This window comes from Elephas maximus, chromosome 9, assembly GCF_024166365.1.
Source record: "Elephas maximus indicus isolate mEleMax1 chromosome 9, mEleMax1 primary haplotype, whole genome shotgun sequence".
NCBI classification, from domain to species: domain Eukaryota; kingdom Metazoa; phylum Chordata; class Mammalia; order Proboscidea; family Elephantidae; genus Elephas; species Elephas maximus.
The window spans coordinates 4970305-4990647 of NC_064827.1; the positions used below are offsets into that span (position 1 = coordinate 4970305).

Sequence of the window (20343 nt, forward strand, 5' to 3'; positions counted from 1 at the left end):
GAGGCCAGGCCAGCTGGAGGGAGGCGGGCGGCGAGGAGGGGCCGGTTCCACACTCAGAACTCTGCCTCCCCTGCCCCCATCCCAGCCCTCCCCTAATGCCCCAGAGCACAGGGAGCCTGCATCATGGGGAAGTCGGGCACTGTCTGTGTCCAACACATGGCCCTGGCCAGTGAAATCTGGGAGAGGGAAGGCAGTTCCCTGTCAACCAAAAATAACCAACAAGGACTTGTCTAGACGACCACAAATAGCTGGCCAGGGCCCCTGGGTCCTGTTACTCAGCTGCCTTTGAAGGAGCCGAGGGGCCACAGGAGGATGAGCCAGGGCAGGGCCAGCAGCGAAGGCTGGCCTGGGAAATGCAGTGGCCAGGGAGGCCACACTGGACAAGTGTCTGCCAGGCAGGTATGCATCATGCAACACGAGTTTGCCAGGTACAGGACTGGGGTCTGCCAGGTACAAGACAGATATCTGCCAGGTACAGGACAGGTGTTGCCAGGTATAGGACAGGTGTCTACCAGGTAGGGGACAGGTGTCTGCCAGGTAGGGGACAGGTGTCTTCCAGGTACAGGACAGGTGTCTGCCACATTCGGAACTGGGTGTCCAGCCTGGCTCTGCTATCAGCTCACTGTGTGACCCTCGGCCTGTCACACCCCAGCCTGCCCCTGGGCAATGAGGAGGGGACAGGCAAGCCCCAGCCAGCAGCCACACTGAGGACGCTACGGCCCTGGCATGGCTGTGCCAGAGGCCCCACCAGGCCCTCCTAGGGACCCTCCCTAGCTGGCTGGCTCTGTGCTCTTGCTAGGCACGATCCCTTTTCTGCCTGTGTTGGCACAAACACACTAACCACCCCCGGCAGTCCATTCGCCCAGACTTGAGGCAATCAACTGGGAGGGCAGCCCAGGGCACATTCCCAGTCGTGCCCCACCCCCGTAGGCAGGGGGGCACTTGGAGCAGAGTATCCCGGCAGGACGGGCACCCTGGGGCCGAATGAAGGCTCAGGACAGCAGGAAAGTGTTCGCAGACCCCCAGCAGCCCTGACCCCCACTGTTCCTGGGCGTCTCGGAGCAGGGGACTTGTCCTCCCCAGGACTGTGGAGAGCCAGGGCAGGGGATGGGAGGAGCAAAATCAGCACTCGGGGACAGTCTGTCTTCCAAAGGGCGTCCTCAAAGCCAGTTCCAGGAACTGGCCTGCGGGAAAAGCAGATTTCAGCTTCCAAAGCTCCTGAGGCAACATGAGCAGGGAGCCTGGTGCAATTAATTTACTATCAAACAGACAAAGCCAGCAGGCCGTGTCTGCCTGAAAAATGCCCTGGACATACTGACGTCAAAGAATAACGCAAACAAGACAACCGAATTCCATGCAAGGGGCTGTGGCAGGCGGGGCGGCCGCACCAAGCTCCAGGTATCCACACAGGGCGAAGGCCGGCCCGAGTCCAAACCCTGCTTCCTGACGGTAATGACCTTCCTTCCTGCGGCTTCCCCAGTGAGCGAGGCTGTGCTTGGTATTTCCACGCGCCTGTTTCAAGAATGAGCGCGCTGGAGCCAGCGCTGGGAACACGGCGTTTCCTGGCCCCAGCACTTACCCAGTGACAGAGCAACCGGGCTGGCCAGGGGCCTGGCGTTGCACAGTGCTCCCCATGCTTGGCCTGGAGCAGCCTCCAGGGTGCCGGGGCAGGGGCCTGAGTATGGGTCTGCTGGGTATGGGGGAGCTGGAGTTTGGGGTGAGGTGCTCTGCTCACACCATGGGCTCTGGGTAGGGGCAGGGGAGGGTGGAGGCAGGGTCTAGCCTGACCTTTAGCAAAACTTCTCTGCTCCCCCAGGTCCCTTAGAGGGATGGGCTTTTCCTGCCACCAGGCATGGCCCTCAGAGTCGCCCTGAGATCCTGGGAGGCAAGGCAGGCAGAGTTCTGTGCTATGTAAAATGTGGGGCTGGGGGCTGTGATGGCCTCAGAGAACAGCTTCCCTATGCAGCCTGGAGTCCCAGTCTGAGGTCAGGGAGGACATCATGCTGGCTTCCACCTTCCAGAAGACTTCTGCCCTGGAGCAGTGTGGCCGCATGCAGAGTGGCTCCCAGGTGTCACACCCTCCTGCCACGCCCAGTGGGCCACAGGCCCCTCCTGAGCTGCAGTCGCAGGTCCATGAGGTCCTACACCCCAGATTCACAAGCCACCAAGACAGGGCTCACAGTCATGCAGCTGACTCCTGAAGCCTCAGTGTGGCCCCCCACGGAGGTCCACCCGCCCACCGAACTTGGAGCGGCAAGAGCTGGCTCAGAGCCCCCAGGCTCCTGCCTGAATCCACCTCTGCTGCTCGGTTGCTCAAGACCTTGGGCCCGCGCTGGACTGCCTCACCCCTCCCACCCAGGCCAGGGACCCCACCTCCCACACCCTCTGCTTTTGCTGTGCCAGGGGCTTTAGTGACAGGGAACTCACCACCTGCCATCACAACCTCTTCCTTTGGCAGACAGCTCTGGGTCAAGGTCCTTCCTCACATGGGGGTGAAATCTGCTTTCCCTTGACCTCCTTTGCCCCCACCCACCCCTGGGCCAAGTTCTGGCTCCAGGAGCCATGGCTGCAGGCCCATCCCCAGGGCAAGTGTCCCCCTCTCCACCTGCACATTTCGCCCCCACGCAAAACCAAAAGCTCCAGCAGAGCAGTGCCCAGCCCGTCTTACGCACCCAGGACGTCAGCGGACTTCTTCCGCTCCACAATCTGGATGTCTCTGGCGCCGGCTGGGATGTGTGTCACCAGAGAGTAGCCTGGGGAAAGGGACAGCAGTGAGCAGCTGGCAACTGGCCTGTCTCTGGCTGCAGCAAAGCCCACGGCCAGAGCGGCACCGTGGAAGGGTGGGGCCCAGAGCCACACTGCCTCTAAGGAAAGGCACCTGGTTTGCAGGGGGTGGGGCTCCCAGGGCAGGCCCGCCCACCCCCACACAGCCAACCTCTGCCTGAGCAGGAAGTTCACGGCCCCACCAGACGCCCTGTGCTGATGGAGAGGCTGCTCCTCCCAGACCAGGCACGCACCTGGGTTTGCCTGGGACCCCGCTACCATTTTCCGCCATGGTCCTCATCCATGACGCTCATCATTACCTGCCCCCCCACTACCCACAACCCAAACCAGTTGCCAACTCAGAGTAATGACGACCCCGTGTGTGTCAGAGTAGAACTGTGTTCCACAGGGTTTTCAGCGGCTGGTTTTTTGGAAGCTGATTGCCAGTTCTTTATTCTGAGGCACCTCTGGGTGAACTCAAACCCCCAACCTTTCAGTTAGCAGCTGAGTGGGTTAACTTTGGTACCGCTGAATGACTTCCCCTCCTGTCACAGGGGCTTTAAAGACACTGGAGTCAAACGAACTCGAGTCTTCTCTGCCACTGACCTCGAGGGTGGCCTCTGACAAGTCGAGGGAGCCCTCAGGCCTGTTTCTTTGTCTGAAACTCAGGAGTAACAGCTCCTATTCCAGGGTCAGGGTGGGAGGCTTCTGCATAGCATGGCGCCGGCCACCAAGCACATTCTGATTATTATTATTTTTTTGTAACTCTTCCATGTCACACCACCACACTGGTTTTAAAGGTTTGCTGCTTTCAAAGGTGTGGGTGAGAATGTTCAAGGGTAAGTGTGCGCGTAGGATCTGGCGACTACCGTTAAGCCCTTCCTGAGCACCAGGCTGAGGTCTTCATGCGGGCCAGGTCAGTCGGCCCAGGGCCTGTCATCGAAGCCCCTCATTGAGTGGGAAGGCAGCCACAGAGTGCTCTGAGCTAAAAAGGAAGCAGGGGTCTTCGGGTGTCTGAGGACAGAAGAATAGCAGTCCACAGACGGGGGTGGCAGGACAACAGAACGAACAGCTGCCTGGTCCTAGGCTACCCCAGGTCTGACCGTTATCATCCACAGGGGTCTCACTGGCTGATTATCAGAAGTAGGTCGCCAGGCCTTTGTTCTAGTCCACCTCAGTCTGGAAGTTCCACCGAAACCTGCTGAGCACCGCAGCAACATGTAAGCTTCCAGAGACAGATAGGCCGTGACTGCACGTGAGGTGCACTGGCGGGGAAGGGAACCTGGGTCTCCCATGTGGAAAATGAGAATTCTACCACTGACCCACCACTGCTTCCTAGAAAAAGCCCTAGAAGGATATAAAAGTCTTCGATGGTGGAGAGTGGTGAGAAGAGGCTCTTAGAGGGTTCCGCCGGGGTTGACGCTTATTTCACTGGTTCCCGTTTGAGAAGTGCTGGAGACCACTTCTTCCGGGTAAGCTCTCTGCCTCTCCCTAGCCGCCCCGCCCCCCTGCCCACCTGAAGATGCTGACTTTGTCCCTCACAGCCAGTGGCGTGCTGGTATCTGGTAATGTTTAATAATTGCCTCAGGGTGGGAGTGGGACGCTGATTTGAAGCGCTGGCCAATTTCTGTGGTGTAAACGTTCCCAACATGGCTAATTCGATTTCAAGCTACTGATGTCCCTGAATGTGGAGCTGGGCAGGGGCATGCGGCAGTAATGCCTGGTATACACCATTTCCATCATACAGGCACAACCTCTAGAGCCTAGAGTTATGGAGCAGAGAGGTAAAACAATTGGGAAATGATGACTTTGGGGATTTATGATCTTTGTGTTTAATATTATCTAAAACGTAGGGTTATACACTTTAATTTTTAATCATGTCTATTTAACAACTAGCTCCCAAGACTCCTGAGCATTTAGTAATTGGCTCTCTTGGGCTGGTATGGGCCCGCCCTATGGTTAGCAAGCACAGGTGTATCAGGGAGCAAGTGGGCTCAGTGCTTAGGACCACAGCCCCAAGAGCCAGGCTTCCTCTTCTGCTGTGTGGCCTTAGACTAGTTACTTAACCTCTCTGCCTATTCCCATCTGCACAGCAGAGATAGGAACACCTGCCTCTTGGAGATACCTGGAGGGGTGAACACGTTAACTCGTGCAGATGTGGCTCAGTACCCACACACAACCAGCCCCTTCCCCAAAATGAGAGTTCCCGGAGGACCTGGCACATAGTAGGTGCTCAGAAAAGAGGTACTGTCTGAACTGGACTCTTCTGTGTCCCTGGGCCACCCCAGCAAGGGAGAGAGGGGTTGCAAGATGCCTGTGCTCAGGCCCTGGAGTGGATTAGCCAACAGGCAAGGTAAACACCGCGCTTACCTTGCTTACCAGATCATCCATGGTGAGCAATTTCACATTTTCTCACCACATCAAAGACTCTGCTTCTAGGTCTGCCTGGCATCTGTCTCTCTCCCAACCCCTACAGAATCAAAGCCTCTTTAAATTTACAATCCCTAACCCAGTAAGCAAGGAAAGCTTGGGCTTACCTTGCCTATTGGATAATCTGCCCCTGCTCAGGCCCCTCCCGCACTGAGGCCCCCACCCTTGTCTGACAGCCTTGTCCGCTGCTCCACCACAGGTCTTCCATTAAAGATACACACCTCCCTTCCCCAGCGCCTGTCCCTCCTGGGTGGGGCACACCCACCCCTAAGTCCCAGCCCACCCCCACCCTCTCCAACACTCTGGCCTGGTGTCTAGCCCCAGCCCCAGTTCTCCACACGCCCCTGGGACCGCCTCAAGGTCGCCAGCCCCACAGTCATCCCTGATCTGAGGGGAGTGGCGTGAGGAGGCTGTTTCCTCAACCTCCAGAACACAGATGGGTCCTGGCAGGTCCTGACCCTCGACCTGAGGCGGCCCTAAGGGGATGGTTTTAGTTAGACTCAGCCAGCCTCACTGGGGAACCTTGCGCAGGCAATCCCACTCTGAGCCTCAACTTCTCCGTCTGCTGAGTGAGTTTCAAGCTGTCCGCCCAGTCTTCCCCCAATCTAGAAGGTGTAATAAACAAAACAAAACAAAAAAAATTGCCATTGAGTCAATGCTGACTCGGGGCAACCCGGTGTATTACAGAGTAGAACTGTCCTGGAGGGCTCTCTTGGCTGTAATCTTTATAAAAGGAGCCGTGGCGGCACGGTGGTTAAGTGTTCGGCTGCTAACCAGTAGATCAGCTGTTTGACCCACCGCAGGAGGAAGATGTGGCAGTCTGCTTCCATAAAGATTACAGCCTTGGAAATCCTATGGGGCAGTTCTACTCCGTAATACATGGGGTCACTATGAGTCAGAATCGACTTGAGAGCAACAGGCTTTGGTTTTAATCTTTACGGAAGCAGACAGACAGGTCTTTCTTCCACAGATCCACTGAGTGAGTTTGAACCCCCAACCTTTCTGTTAGCAGCTGAGCACTTAACCACTGCACCATCAGGGCTCCTTATAGGGTGTGATTAAAAAAAAACCTGTCGTTGTTGATTCTGACTCATAGGGACCCTACAGGACAGAGTAGAACGGCCCCATCGGGTTTTCAAAGTTATAAATCTTTAAGGAAGCAGACTGCCACATCTTTTTCCCTTGGAGGGGCTGACCTTTTGGTTAGCAGCCAACCCCTTAACCATTGTACCACCAGGGCTCCTTAGAGGGTCCGATGGTCCAGTTTAATTCCACAAGCACTCACTGAGACCAAATGATGCATTTGGTTCAGCACTAGGCAATGTAGGTAACACCCTCCCAAAAGTATAAAGTCTTGTCACACACACAGACCTTACCCTCCAGCCCCCGTGAGGGCTGGACCAGAGAGGCTCAGCCTGGAGTTGATGGGGCACCTGTCCCACACAGCCCCGCTTTGGCCCTCAGAAACCTGGGTTCTAGAATCTGGCATGCCTGGACTCAAATCTCACGTCGGCAGTGAGGATTGGGACTCGTGCCTCAGCTTTCCCCATCTTAAGTGTGGTTTAGCATCTGCAGGCTTCTGTAACACCAAGTGCCTACTGTGTACCTGGTATGCGGGTGGTGCTCAAAAAAGAGCTGCTCCTGACTCCTGGACAAAGGGGTCCAGATGAAGAACCAAGTGGCCCCAGAGGGAAAGGAACCCAGCAGGCTGGGGCGGAATTGCACCCAGGACCCTGGGCGCCCAGGCGCCGCCCTGGCCTGACTCCTTACCGAGGTGGGCGTTCCCCTTTCGGTAGTTGCCGGTCACATGGGTGCAGCTGCTCCCGTCTCCCTGGCAGACGCCGCACTTGTCCAGTGTGTGGGTGGAGAAGAGCACACCGTCACAGCCGATGGGCTGCAAGAGGGAGGAGGACAGGCCGCTGGAGGCGCTGGGGCCAGCTGGGGGCGCCACTGCCCAAGTGGGTGGGTGGGTGGGCGGGCAGGCAGCAGGCGGTCATAAGAAGAGCAGTGGAACGTTTGCTACAACGTTTAACAACCTCACATTTTCCAGACACGCAAACCCCTCGCAGGTCGGCGAGCTTGCAGGACGTGCCGTCTCGGGCGGGCACCATGAGCTGCCGCTGGCCGTCCACAGTGGTGCAGTGCAGGTCACAGGGCTTGCTGGAGATGTGCACATAGTCGTCTGAGGGGGGGACAGGGGCTCAGTGTGTTGAGATGCGAGGATGCCCCCCCACCCACCCGGGTGAGCAGATGGGGAAACTGAGGCCTGGAGAGTGGAAAGAGTCATGGGGGGGATCTAACAGAGGGGCTTAGTGTGGGGAGGGGTGTGAGATTCAAGGACTTTCCCACCCACCACAGAGACAGCACCCCTCATGGGGAAACTGAGGCTGGGAGAGTGGGAAGAACTGGCCCAGGGTCTCAGAGGCAGAAACAGACCAAGATACAGGTAGCCTGGCCCCAGCCCAGGGGCCATGAGCTGCAGCACTCTGCCTCCCTGTGCGGGGAGCAGCTTCTGAGACCCTTAGGGGACATAGCCCCTGCAGATGAACTGAGCCAGCTGGGCACCTGGGCTGCTGGCCCCTGCCCCCAGCCCCCCAGCACTCACCCTGTGGGCAGGGGGCGCCATCATTTACACAGCTTGCCTGAACCCATTGTCTCCCCTCCCCCCACCAGCCCCCACTACACAACCCAGTCTCCACAGACTGGGTGGCCAGCCCTGTCTGGGGTCCTCTGGGTATGTCCCCGAGCCCTGTCCACACAGTGAGGTCGTGGGGAGAGTGACCACTAACTGCAGAGACCACGCTGGCAGGGACCAGAGCCCCACAGTCCACATGTGGGTGATGTCCTGGGCAGGAGGACAGCCTTGAGGCCCAGGCTCAGGAGACCCAGGGTCCATTTCTGGCTCTGAAGCTGTCCACCATGTGCCCTCAATAAGACCCTCCTCCTCTGCACCTCAGTTTCTCCATCTGTACTCCCAGCCTCTCTCAGGCACTGGATAAGGATATTGCTTTCTGTGGCCGTGCCCCATCCCTGTTATCTCCCTGGGAGACGATCCCTCGAGCGTGGGGCTGGATGCTGGAGGCCCCCCCACGGCAGGGCCTGGGCTGCAGGTACCGGGGTAGAGGGGCTTCCACTGGTACGTCCGCCCGTTGTACACGTGGGAGTTGAAGGAGATGCACTGCTCCTCACGGAAGCTCCTCCCATCCGGCGGACACTCCTGGGAACCCAGGAGAGAGAGAGGGAAGCACAGGGACCAGGCCAACAATGGCATTTTGTCCCAGCCTAGCAGGAAGTGGCTGAGCAGGGGCGCCACACCAGGGCGTGGCCCACGAGTGGTCTCTGTCCTCTGGCTCACTCCTCGCTCTCCGGGAAGGAGGCGGGGCGAGCAGAGGGGCACTACCGGCCCTCAGACGCCAGCTCTGGGTCAGCCCATCTCGCATGCTCCGTCTTCAGCAACCCAACTTCCCCCAGCCCTGGGAGCCGAAGCTCGGCCCTCGCCCAGCCTCGGGACAGAGACCTGGTGTGTTGGGTCGTGCTGGGACCACGGAGCCTAGAACGGGGCTGGCATCCAGTGGGCACCCGCACTCGTTGGTGGTGTCATTGTGCAGTGGAAGGAGGGCTTCACAGGAGAGAAGCCCATAGTGCAGAGGAGGACATCCCAGGCACCACCTGGCCAAGGGCTCCCTAAACGCTCCCTTGCACCTCTCCCACCCCTGGGCCCCTTTGTGATTGAACTGAGGAGCCACAAGACTGAGGGCTTGGACAGCAGAAGATGGTCATGGAGCCGAAGGGACTGTCCTTCAGGAAGGGCGGGGAGCCCAGGGCTCTGTTCCCTCTCCCAGCAGGTGACCCACGTGTGGCTTCAGGAGCCCCATGGAGTTGCAGCAGGAGCCCCAACCTCTCTGCCCGTGGAAGCAAGTCTGTCTCAGCCTGGCCATGGTCCCCGTGCCATGTCCAGAGTGTGTAGAGGACATGCAACGGTAATGGCCTGATTCCTCAGGTGACTGGGTCTGAGCCCAGGGCCCCTCATTCTTCTTCTTTCAACTAGAACATCAACCTGTCCCCATGGTCTCCATTACAGAGCAGGTCCAGAGGGTCCGGGCTGCTGAGAGGACCCCTTGAGAGACTTCCCAGGGGGGAGGGAGGCCAGGGCCTGCCCCCGGCCTTCAGGTGGGACTCACCTGGGCTCTGCACAGCTGGAAGCGCTTGGACGTGCCTGTGCAGGTCCTGTTGCCAGCGCCCACGATAGACTTCCTCCTGGCAGGAAGACAGGAGCTCTGAGCGCCCCTTACCCTGCTCCAGGGGTGGCCTCTCGACTGACCTGAGGCCACTGGGTTCTGGAAGGCTCTCTGATTCCCCAACCAAGGGGTTCCTTCCTCCCTACTCAACTCCTGCCAGCCGGAGCCAGCCTGGTCTAGCAGGTGTTTCTCATCATCTCCCAAGGGAGAGAGGATGGCAGGTCCACCTCTCCTTCCCCAGCACCCAGCACAGGCTGTGGCATCCAGACGGGTAACAGTGTTAGCAATGGTCCGTGAATAATGACACTTGCCATTTGCTGGGCCTGTGGACACCCACTGTCTCATGGAGTCTCAGGAATGTGAGACAGACCCCAGAATGACCTCCATTCTCCAGAGGAGGAACTGAGGCTTGGAGATGTCAAGTGTCCTGCCCAAGGTCACACAGCTAGGCAGTGGCAGAAGCGAGGTTGGAACCCAGGTCTGTCTGACTGTGGCGGCTCCTCACCACCTCACCCAATTCCTCCCAGGTTCATCCAACCCAGGTCCCGAAGCGAAGGCCGGTGGGCCTCACCCCTCCATCTTAGCGCCCTGGAAGTGGATCCTACTTGGTCAGGAAAGGGTTGTGCCTGGTGCCCTGGGAGTATGACGAGCCTCAGGATACTGCTGCCAGGCCGTCAGGAGGAACCAGTGAGAAGACAGCATCTCAGATGGCTGTGCTGCCCCCGACCTGAAACCCTGCCCAGCCCAAGGGCCACATTCACCTCCCACCACCAAGCCACCTCCCGGGCCATCCCTCGCAGCCATGCTGGCCCCACACGCCCCACGCTGGCTGCCCACCTCTGCTGCAGGCAGTGCCGATCCTGGGACATCACCCCATCCCCACAGCTGCGGGAACACGCTGTCCACTTGGTCCACTCCCCCCACCAGTAGGCTGTGGCGTCTGTGCCCCCCTCCAGGCTGTTGGATGTCGGGCTGTTGTCCTGAGGAGAGGACCCCGTGGAGCATTAGAAGAAGGTTCTGGAGCCTGCAGAGGGCCCTGCTTGCCCCGTGCCTGTAAGCATAGCTTCTCCTCAGGCAGGCCGGCAGCTGGGTTGCTTGGCAGCCGGGGGTCAGATCCCAGGCAGTCTGGGAGGGAGCTTTCAGGCCATATAGGTTGAGGGTCTTCTGGGTCTTAAGACCTGGAACGTGCTGGGAGCTTGGCGAGATCCTGAACCCCACCTAATCACCTCACTTTCTCTCCCCAGGCAGCCCAGGGCAGTGTGGGGTCCCTAGGACACAAGTCTGCCCATCTCTGCCCCCACCCCAGGTCTTCACTGGGCCCTCAGCCCTCTCTTGCCAACTCATCCAGTGGCTCGGAATGTCCAGAACCACAGTCTAGGGAGTGGTCTGAAGGCTCTGTGAAGACAGTTCCTGGGAAGATGCTCGGGACTCTGGGCACATGCCCAGGCCTGCCACACAGCCCCCACCAGACCCAGTCCACTTGGGGGTGAGCATAGCACTGGAGGACAGGCTGACGATGCAGCCCCACTCACCGTGGTCCCAGTGGCCACTGCTCCCCCAGCCACAAGCACCATGGCCAGCAGAGACCAGGCCCAGGGTGCATGCCTCCACCATCTGCCATCCATCCTAGGAAACAAGGCCACTGTCACCACCAGGCCAGGCCCCAGTCCTTCTTCCTGTGACCAGGGTCCACACTGGGGAAAAGCCCTCAGAGTCCCCCCAGTCCCCAGGCCATGAGGTTATCTGGGATTGGTCAGTAATGGCTGCTAGAGGGCTCTGCTGGAGGTCTCAGGAAGAGCTCGGTGGGTGATTGGTGATGTCTGCATGGCTGGGACATTGAAGAGTGGTGTGCGTGCTAAATGTTTGCCATCCTAGACTCAGGGCACATGGAGAGGTATGAAAGCTGAGGCCCTGGACCCAGCAGAGTGACATGGCCTGAGGACCTGCCTAAGCTCCTTGGCCAGTAGAGCTGTCTCGAGCCCTCCCTCCGAGCTGTGGGATGATGAGCCCCTGCTGACCTCTTGGGCTCTGGAGGACTCAGTGAATGTAGGTGACCTGGGCCCGGCCCTGCCCCTCCCTGACCTCAGCTTCCCCACCTGCCCCCTGAGGTGGCAGCAAGGCCCTCTGAGAACCCACAGCCCCACCTTTGCAGATGAGCTGCCTGCCATCACCAGCACTGAGGTGAGGCAGAGCCTGGAATCTAGAGCCCCCTCCTGCGACAAGGTGGGAGGGGTAGCAGGAGGCATATCTCAGGCTGGGAGTGCCCTCCTTCCCCTCACGTCAGCACCCCTGGCCTGAAACAACACTCAGCATTCCCTGTTATTGTTGTTGTTAGGTGCTGTCAAGTCAGTTCTGACTCAATGAGACCCTACGTACAGCAGAACAAAACACTGCCCAGTGCTGCACCAACTGCTATTCATAAGGCTTTCACTGGCAGCTTTTTCAGAAGAAGACCACCACGTCCTTCTTCCTAGTCTGTCTTGGCCTGGAAGCTCCACTGGAACCTGTCCACTATGGATGACCTTGCTGGGATTTGAACTACCAGTGGCATGGCTTCCAGCATCACAGCGACATGCAAGCCACCACAGTATGACTAACTGACAGATGGGGTGGCAGTCCCCAGTAGGGTCAAACTAAGGATCACCTCACCCCTGAGGGGGCCTCCAGCATTCTGGGTCCTTGTTCCCTCCACCCTGTTTCCCCAGCAAGGACCCCCTGCCCTCAGGAAGGAAGAAAGGACCCCTGTGGTCCCTGTCCAGGGCTTGTCTCAGGTCCTGCCTGCCACTGACCATAGCGTTACAGGAGGGGTGTCAGATCCACTGAGCCCATCCTTTCATAGTCTGGAGCCCAGAGAGAGGAGCCGAATTGTCCAAAGCCACACAGCAGGAGGCAAGAACAAGCAAACTCTGGGCCCCTCCCCTGGCACCCAGCTGATTCCAAGGCAGGAAGGTGAGAAACCCGCCCCCCCCCACCAACTCCAAATTGGCCCATCTGTCTCCCTCCCACCAGCTACCAGCCCCCATCAGTCAAACACCTGCAGACTCCCAGGAGTCGCACCCTGAGGGCGCTTCTGCCCATTGGGGCAGCCACCCACCCTGGAATTTGGAGCCTGAGCCCTGAGACCCCCACCCACCAGATACCTCCTGCACCCCCACCAGGCACCCTCCCTCGCTGTCTCCATCCGCATGCACCCCCACACAGGGCCCAGGAGGGCCCACTGGCTAACCGGTGCCCTCTCCTGCCCGAGGCTGAAGACAGGTGCGGAGACGGCCCCACACGTGGTTCTCATTAAGGCTCCCAGACACTGCTGGCTTCCGGCCAGGCGGGCTCATGTGGGAGCCATCCTCCTGGGGGCCAAACGCACCGGCCAGCCAGCCAGAAAGGCTGCTGTGCAAACGGGGCTTCAGGCGGCCCAAGGCTGGGGACCCCTCTCTACAGCCCTCCTCTGGTTACATAACAGCTCCCCCAGGGGTGCTCGGTGCCTCTAGGGCCTGGCCCCACTCTGGGCAGTGGGCTGGCAGGGGAGCTACACCTGGTGCCTGGGAGGGCTGCAGTGTGAGGTGGGGATGGGAGGGATGGCCTACCTGGCCAGGGTCAGCAGGTTGTCCTCCTCCAGAGAAAGGGCAAGGGTGGCTAGGGCAGGCAGGCCAGGTGCGCCGGCCGGTGCGGGAGGCGCAGTCCTGGGCTCGCTCCCCTCCTCCTCCCCGTGCCTCCTCCCTCTCGCACTTCAAAGAGCCTCCAAGAGCGGGGTTCCCAGGGAGGGGCGCGCAGCCCAGTGGCGGCGCCAGCCGGCGGCCGCCTTTATAGCTGTCAGGCAGACGGGGAGGAACTCACACTTCCCACCGCGCTCCCCCGCCCGCCCGCGGGGCCTGGCGCACACTTTAACCCGCTCCGCGCCTCTGGAGCCCGGCCAGGCCGGCCCAGCTGCCTGCTGGCTGCCGTGGCCTGAGCCGCGAGCAGGGCGGCCCGCCTTCTCGGGGCCAGGACTTGGGGCCACATATCGGGGTGGCCAGACGGAGCAGCTGGGGTCGCAGGGGAGGTGGGCTGCAGCACAGTGAGCCCAGGCCTGGCCTGCAGAGTGGGCCCAGCCCCTGACACTCAGAGGCTGGAGTCTGGGCCGTGGGAATCGTGCAGTCTGATCGCTCCGTTTTGCAGATGGAGAGACCAAGGTCCAGAAGGGGACCATGCTCCAAGCCACCCCAGCCAGTCTCGGGAAAGCTTGTGGAGGGCCTTGCAGAGCCTCCAGGCAGGAGAAGGGACAGAGGGGTACCCAGGAAGGGCGCAGCCCAGGGCTCCAGGGGGGCACAGGAGTGCCCACAGCCTGCTGGAAGGGCCCTGCCATGGGGCGAGGCTTGGGGAGTCTCTGCAGATGTTCGCAACAGCTGGGCAGGCACAGCGGCCTGGCTGGGCCCAGGCCAGCTAAGCAGCCCCTGGCAGAGCAGGGCTGGGGCTCCAGGCCCTCTTCCTGCTGAGTCAGAGCCCAGAGCCCAGAGCACAGAGCTGAGTGGGCACGCAGAGCCATGCTCAAGCCCCAGGAACCCTGGGCAGACCCCGGGCTTTGCAAGATGGAACCACAGTGAGCCAGGCACCCACTCCGCATAAGCCAGGCTCCCACCCCCACCCCCCAAGAAACAGGCGTCTCCTCGTGGTGGGGGTTGGAAGCCAAGGCCACGTCTTAAAGCCTTCTGAGCCATGTCATCTAGCTCCCTGCCTCTGCAGTGCAGATGTCACAGGATCCAACCAACAGCACCTGGAAAACCCTCCCCTCCCTCCATCCTTGATATAAGGAACTGCAGCTGCTCCCTCCACCCACGGGTAAGTTCTTCCTTGTGTCTGACCACTGACAGTGATGGTCTAAAGGAACGCAGCAGTAGTAATAGTAACAGGTCTTCCAGTGTACCAAGAGCTACAAGGTCAGGCTCTTCATTATCCCCATTTTACAGATGGGGAAACTGAGGCTCAGAGCCAGTCGAATGGCCTGCCCAAGGCCTCCCACTGGTAAGGCCCCATCACTCTTGTTTGTCGTGTCCTTTCTGTCTGCTGACCTCCTTACACACAGGACCCCGGAGTCCTCCCCAAGCCCTAGGGAGGCCGTTCTCATCCATTTTATTTTCCTGCTGGGGGTAGCTGGGATGTTCGTGGTCACCCAGCCATCCATGTGGATAAAGACTCGAACCCAGGTCCACACTGCCCCCTGGGGCTGGCATGCTGAAACGCAGACACGATGGCACCCGGCACACCCACACAGCGCACACACAGACTCACAGCCACACCCACTTTGGGAACCCTTGGGGCCACACAGGGCTCGCCCTCAACCCCAGGGCTCCCACCCCCGCCAAGCCGCCAGGGCTCTACACCCCCTGGCAGGGTCCCCAGGCTCTCGGCACTCTGGCCTCCACATCCAGCCCACGCCAGAGTGACTAACGGTTTCCCTAGGGAGGGACCCTGTGGCTGACCAACATAACCACCCCCTGTGTCTTCTCTTGGCTCCAGGATCACAAAGGCCCTAAGCCAACTACCTGGGGGATGGGCCTCAGGGTGGCCAGCACTATAGGTGTGTGACCCCTTGGGCCAGCCACCCACACTGCCCCCAGGCTTCTTCTCCACGATGCCAGAATGCCTAGGCTCAGGACCCAGGAAACACTTGACTGCTGCTTGACCCACAGTGGCCTAGGGGCTTTGAGGAGGGAGACACTAAGAACCAGTGAAGGTATGGAGGGGTAGAGCAGACCCAGCCAGAGCCTGAACCCCACCAGGGGCTAGTCCACCAAGGAACCAGCAGCCCATTTTGGATGTGACCAGCATGGCCTGGCAGGGGCCCAGGTCTCAGAGGAGAGCCTCAGGGGAAGGTCCCCCCATCCACATGCACTCACTGCCCAGCCCTGGCAGAGGCACTTCCTTGAGGCTGGACATGGGGAAAGACCCTCCGCCACGCCACAGAAAGCCAGGCTGGTCCCAGGGTCCACGCACCCCCGAGAGGCCCGTTTCCCCGTCTGCTGGACCAGGTCAGGGGCTCCCCTTTTTTCAGCACAGAAATCTTACAAGGACACCAAGAAACTGCTTGCAACAAAAGCAGGGCAAGTGCTCTCGCCCCCTCCCCACAGTCAGCAGCCCAGGAAGCACCTTCTAGGTGTCCAGGGCCCCTGGAGCGCTGTCTGAATGCCAGTGCATGATCCCCAGCCCTCGAAGCTCCAGGCTCCCTTAGTAGCTTTGCTTGGGTGCCTGTGCCTCCTGAGACCCCCGCCCTCTCAGGCCAGGGCTGTCACTGGGCTGTCACCATCCAGGAGAATCCTTCTCCCCCCACCGCAGTGACCAGGGCCTCAGGGGAGAAGTAGCCCAGAAGGGCAGCATCTCCAGGCATGGACTCCCCGACGTGGCCTTCAGATGTGACAACTCTACCACTGCATCGTGAACACGTGAACCCAGCGCTTAGGACGACTGGGTTCAAATGCCAGCTCTGCCTCTTTCCAGCTCTGTGACTGGGCAAGTACTGACCTCTCTGTGCCTCAGCTTCCTCACCTGTAGAATGAGGCAACAACAGTGATCTCCCCTTGAGAGCCGGGGGGCAGCATTTTCTCAGCTGCCCAAGCCACCCCCGGGATGGCCTCCCTGAGGCCTGGGGCCCAAGACCTCACCTGCCCTGATTTAGGGACGTCTTTCTCTGCAAGAAGGAGCCTTTGGCTGCTAACCAAAAGGTCAGCAGTTTGAACCCACCAGTCTCTCCATGGGAGACTGATGACCTGCTCCCGTAAAGATTACAGCCTTGGAAACCCTTTGTGGCAGGGGCAGTTCTACTCTGTCCTGTTGGGTTGGGAATTGACTTGACTGCAACTGTTCTGGTTTTATAGTTTGTTTGTTTCTCTGTGTGGGCCTTCCCTTAAGGGTTGATCAACTCAAACAAGAGAGTCCTGGGGGTGGGGGACACAGGACAGGCGTGTTTTGATGCAAAGAAGCTGGTGGGGGGAGGGGACCTGAGGCTGGAACCAAAGTGGGACAGGGCCTGCAAAGGGGCTGGGAGAGATCTGGGAGCACGGGGTGCCCTTTGGTCAGCTGTGGATGGGGCCTTGCCCCTGGCATCCAGATCTGGGAAGGCTCTCCCAACTCCTCTGCCTCCCTGGGTCCTCCAAGCCCTCCCAGCACACCTGGCACCCTGCATTCCACTGGGAGTGCACTGTCCCCCATGCCAAGCCCACCCTGGCTCAGCTCGGCCATGGGGCTGACCTTTCTGGGCCCCCACTTCCCCATCACAGCCCACCCAGGGCAGGGGCAGCAAGAGGTCCTGAGACATGTCTGGACCTCCAGTGGGCCTCTCTGTCCCCTCTTCTCTCTTCTGCCTCACCAGCAGGCTCTTCCTCCCAGATCTGGACAAGGCTGGGGAGTGCTGTCCCGATGTGGCTGGCTCAGGGTAAACTGGTAGCCGGCACCAGGGAAGTGGGCCATGGAGCTGGACAGATGAACAGGCCACCCCTGGCTCCAGTGTCCCGGGCTTTGTGGGCTGTGCAAGTGGCCCCCGGAGCCGGCTATTGGGTAGACACCTCAGCAGAAACGATAGCAAATGTTTCCGATTTCCCAGCAAACCTGCAAATCCATCAGGGGTCTTCTGCTAACACCAGCTCCCTGACCGATGTCCCCAGCAGGCCCCTCCCTACCACAGGTCACATTTCCGAGGATAGGGGATCTCCTAGCTGGCCAGCATCACTTCAGGAACTCTGGCAGCAAGGGAGTCCAAATTCCTGGGACCTCGAGAGAAACTGTGGTGTGTTTGGTGGCAGCCCCCCTCGGGGATTCCCCCTCTCGGCCTCACTGAGGGGCTGATTTGGTGACTGGCACTCGCCTTCGAGAGTGGGGCAGGTAACGGTAGCCCTGCCCCTCGTACCTGTGTCCCTCAGGCAGCCGTAGGCCGTTTTGTAAATGCAGAATGAGATCCTTCTTCAGACAGATGACGGGGTGACATTTGTGTGCTCTTTACTGGTTACTCAACACACGTCTATACAGTGCTTACTGAGGACCCTGGTGGCATAAATGGCTTCTCTTTGGCTGTTAACTCTAAGGTTGGAGGTTCGAGCCCACCCAGCAGTGTTGCAAAAGAAGGACCTGGTGACCTGCTTCTGTAAAGATTACAGCCAGGAAAACCTTATGGAGCACAGTTCTACTCTGACACACAAGGGGTCACTGAGCAGCAATGAGTTTGGTTTTTTGGTTTGAGGGCCAGGCACACTCTGGTCTCTGTGTGTTCACCCACTGGTCCTCACAGCAACTCTCTGAGGTCATTACCACTGGGAACTCCATTCTGCAGGTGAGGGAACATAGTCTCAGGCATGCAAGGGACACACCAAGGTCCCAGAGTTGGGGGGTACAGGGGGGCATGGAGCTCAGAAGCTGGGGATGGCTTGCGTGGCCAGCTTTCTGCCAACTGAAGACAGCTTCTGCTTGCATATCACTGCCGCAGTGGCAGACACGCACACGCAGACATAAGCACGGTCATACACGGGCAGAGGCCCTGAGGTCAGCCAGGCATGAGAAAAACCCTCGGCCGCTGCCTCTCAAGCCAGACCCCCCCACCCCACCAGGTGCAGGGTGCCTCATTGGACCTCCATGTGGAGAGTGAGACACAGGGCCACTGTGCTCTGGACGACCAAGCACCCCCTGGAGCAGTGCTCACAACGCAGAGACACGAATGCAGCAGCTGGCCCGGTCATCGCGGCGGGCAGACAGACAGTTGTCCGAGAGGTGGGACTGGCATTCCACGCATTTCAGTTTTTTTTTATAAAACCCAGGCTGATTGCTCCAGCTGGGGGGAGGGCTGGGATGGGTCGTCCCTTCATCCCACCTCCTCCTCCCCACCACCACCTGGTGCCAGAGGCATCTGCCATTCTTGGATTGGCCTCTACTAGGTCCCATTGGGCCTGGCTCCACCCACGGGGCAGAGGAAGGATGCTGCCTGGGTGCTGCTGGGGGCTGGTAGGGGAAATCAAGTCATTCTAAGAAACTGCTCTAAGTGTGGGTCAGCTGCTTGCTGGGTGTGTGAGGGTACAGAGGGGTAACAGACAAGATAGTCTGGTCCTCAAGCCCTGGAATAGGGGCAGATTTGCTTGGGTGCCTGGGCCTCAGTCTGTGGCTCTGTAAGATGGGGAGAGCAGAGGCCTCTATCCCCGACCCCCGCCACCCCAGCTGCTGAAAGGGCCCAGTGGGCTGGAATATGAACAGAGCTTGGCACGAGGCCTGGCCCGAGGCTAGTGCCGAATCAACGTCCTGTGTGTAACTGGTTTTTAAGATGTTCACATGCTGAGGGGGGCTCAGAGAAGGGAGCCCACAGCCAGCCGGGGTAAAGGGAAGCTGCCCAGAAGAAGCAAGCATGATCAGGGTGTGCTGGTAGAAGGAGCCACCACAGACCAGAGTCTGGACAGTGTGCGGCTTTGGGGGTCTGGCTTGGCTGGAGCAGGGAGTGTGTGAGGGGCAGGGGGAGGCAGGAAGGCAGCGTAGAGTCTTGAATGGCGGGTGGGGAGGCAGGGGCCCTGGGGGACAGGGGTGCCAGCTCACGCCTCAGCTGGCTCAGAGCCTCCCAGGTTGAAAATGCTTCCAGCCTGGCCCTGTCCTGGGCCCGGCCCTGTCCTGGGCCCCCTGGTGTCTCAGGGGCAACCACATCCCCAAACGCAGCCAGCCTGTCTCTCCTACTCTACCTCCCCCCTTCCCTTGCTGCAGGGAGGCCAAAGGTCATTTCAGTCCTATTCAGAGCTGGACGCCTTCCCCAGGGCCAGCTGGTCAGCATCCAGGCTCTAGGTCTGGGACCAGAGCCACACACGGGCTGCCACCACCCCGCCTCCATCCTGCCCTCCCAGCCCCACGGCGAGGGTGGCGCAGTTCCAGGCTTTCAGTAGAGGTTCCTGGGCTGCCCTGGGCCCAGCCACCTGTCTGCCCGCCTTGGGACAGTCCTCCTCAGCCCCTTCCTCCTTAATCGCAGCAACACATGTGTAACTCCACTTTCCTTCTCTCCGCCGCCTCCCTCTCTCGTTTTCCCTTCCTCAAGCGCGGAGCCCTGGCCTGGAGTTGACAGCTGTAAAGCATACACACACTTGTGCACAAAACCAACTGTGGAATGTTCTCCTGCTTCTGAGCGGGTCTGCAGCTCCTAGTATTCTCTCCTTCGCTGTCTCTCTTAGCACCTGACATCTAATCATATTTCCTCACCGCTGTTTTCCACGCCTGCTAGGGAGTGAGGCTGGGGACTGGGGGCTGAGGCTGGGGGCTGGGGGCTGGGGGCTGAGGCTAGGGGGCTGGAGCTGAGGCTGGAGGCTGGGGGCTGGGGGCTGGGGGCTGGGGGCTGGGGGTTGGGGACTGGGGGCTGGGGGCTGAGGCTAAGGGATGGAGCTGAGGCTGGGGGCTAGGGGCTGGGTCTGTGGCTAGGGCCTGAAGCTGAGGCTAGGGCCTGAAGCTGAGGCTGAGGGGCTGGAGCTGAGGCTGGAGCTGAGGCTGGGGGCTGGGGGCTGGGGGCTGGGGGCTGAGGCTAAGGGATGGAGCTGAGGCTGGGGACTAGGGGCTGGGGGCTGTGGCTAGGGCCTGAAGCTGAGGCTAGGGCCTGAAGCTGAAGCTGGGGGGCTAGAGCTGAGGCTGGGGGCTGGGGGCTGAGGCTAAGGGATGGAGCTGAGGCTGGGGGCTAGAGCTGAGGCCGGGGCTGGGGGCTGAGGCTGGGACTGGGGTCTGAGGCTGGGGCCTGAGCGGAGGGAGGGGCAGGGAAGAACACTTCCTGGTCTCAATGTGATGGGGGTTCTGGTGGTCTCCTTGGAGAGGGCATGGAGGGCTCCTATGAGGCCAGGCTGGAATGCTCAACCGCCTGACCTCCTCAGACTTTCATTCATTCTTTTAACAAAGTCATTCATTCAGCCACTGTTTGCTGAACACCTGCCATGTGCCA

General features: G+C 59.8%; 1 protein-coding gene across 3 annotated transcripts in view; it reads right to left on the minus strand.

The window, feature by feature from the left end:
- ADAMTSL2 (ADAMTS like 2) overlaps positions 1–13218 on the minus strand; it is a 38359-nt gene extending 25141 nt beyond the window's left edge. For all 3 annotated transcript variants that reach the window (XM_049896005.1, XM_049896004.1, XM_049896003.1), the window contains exons 1-8: positions 13016–13218; positions 10964–11057; positions 10269–10411; positions 9375–9450; positions 8308–8410; positions 7230–7375; positions 6964–7087; positions 2673–2753 (exon numbers count right to left, since the gene is read on the minus strand). In XM_049896005.1, the coding sequence (XP_049751962.1) occupies positions 2673–2753; positions 6964–7087; positions 7230–7375; positions 8308–8410; positions 9375–9450; positions 10269–10411; positions 10964–11056 (766 nt within the window). In that variant the 5' untranslated portion in view covers position 11057; positions 13016–13218. The remainder of the gene's footprint in view (positions 1–2672; positions 2754–6963; positions 7088–7229; positions 7376–8307; positions 8411–9374; positions 9451–10268; positions 10412–10963; positions 11058–13015) is intronic.
- Between the last annotated feature and the right edge of the window lie 7125 nt (positions 13219–20343).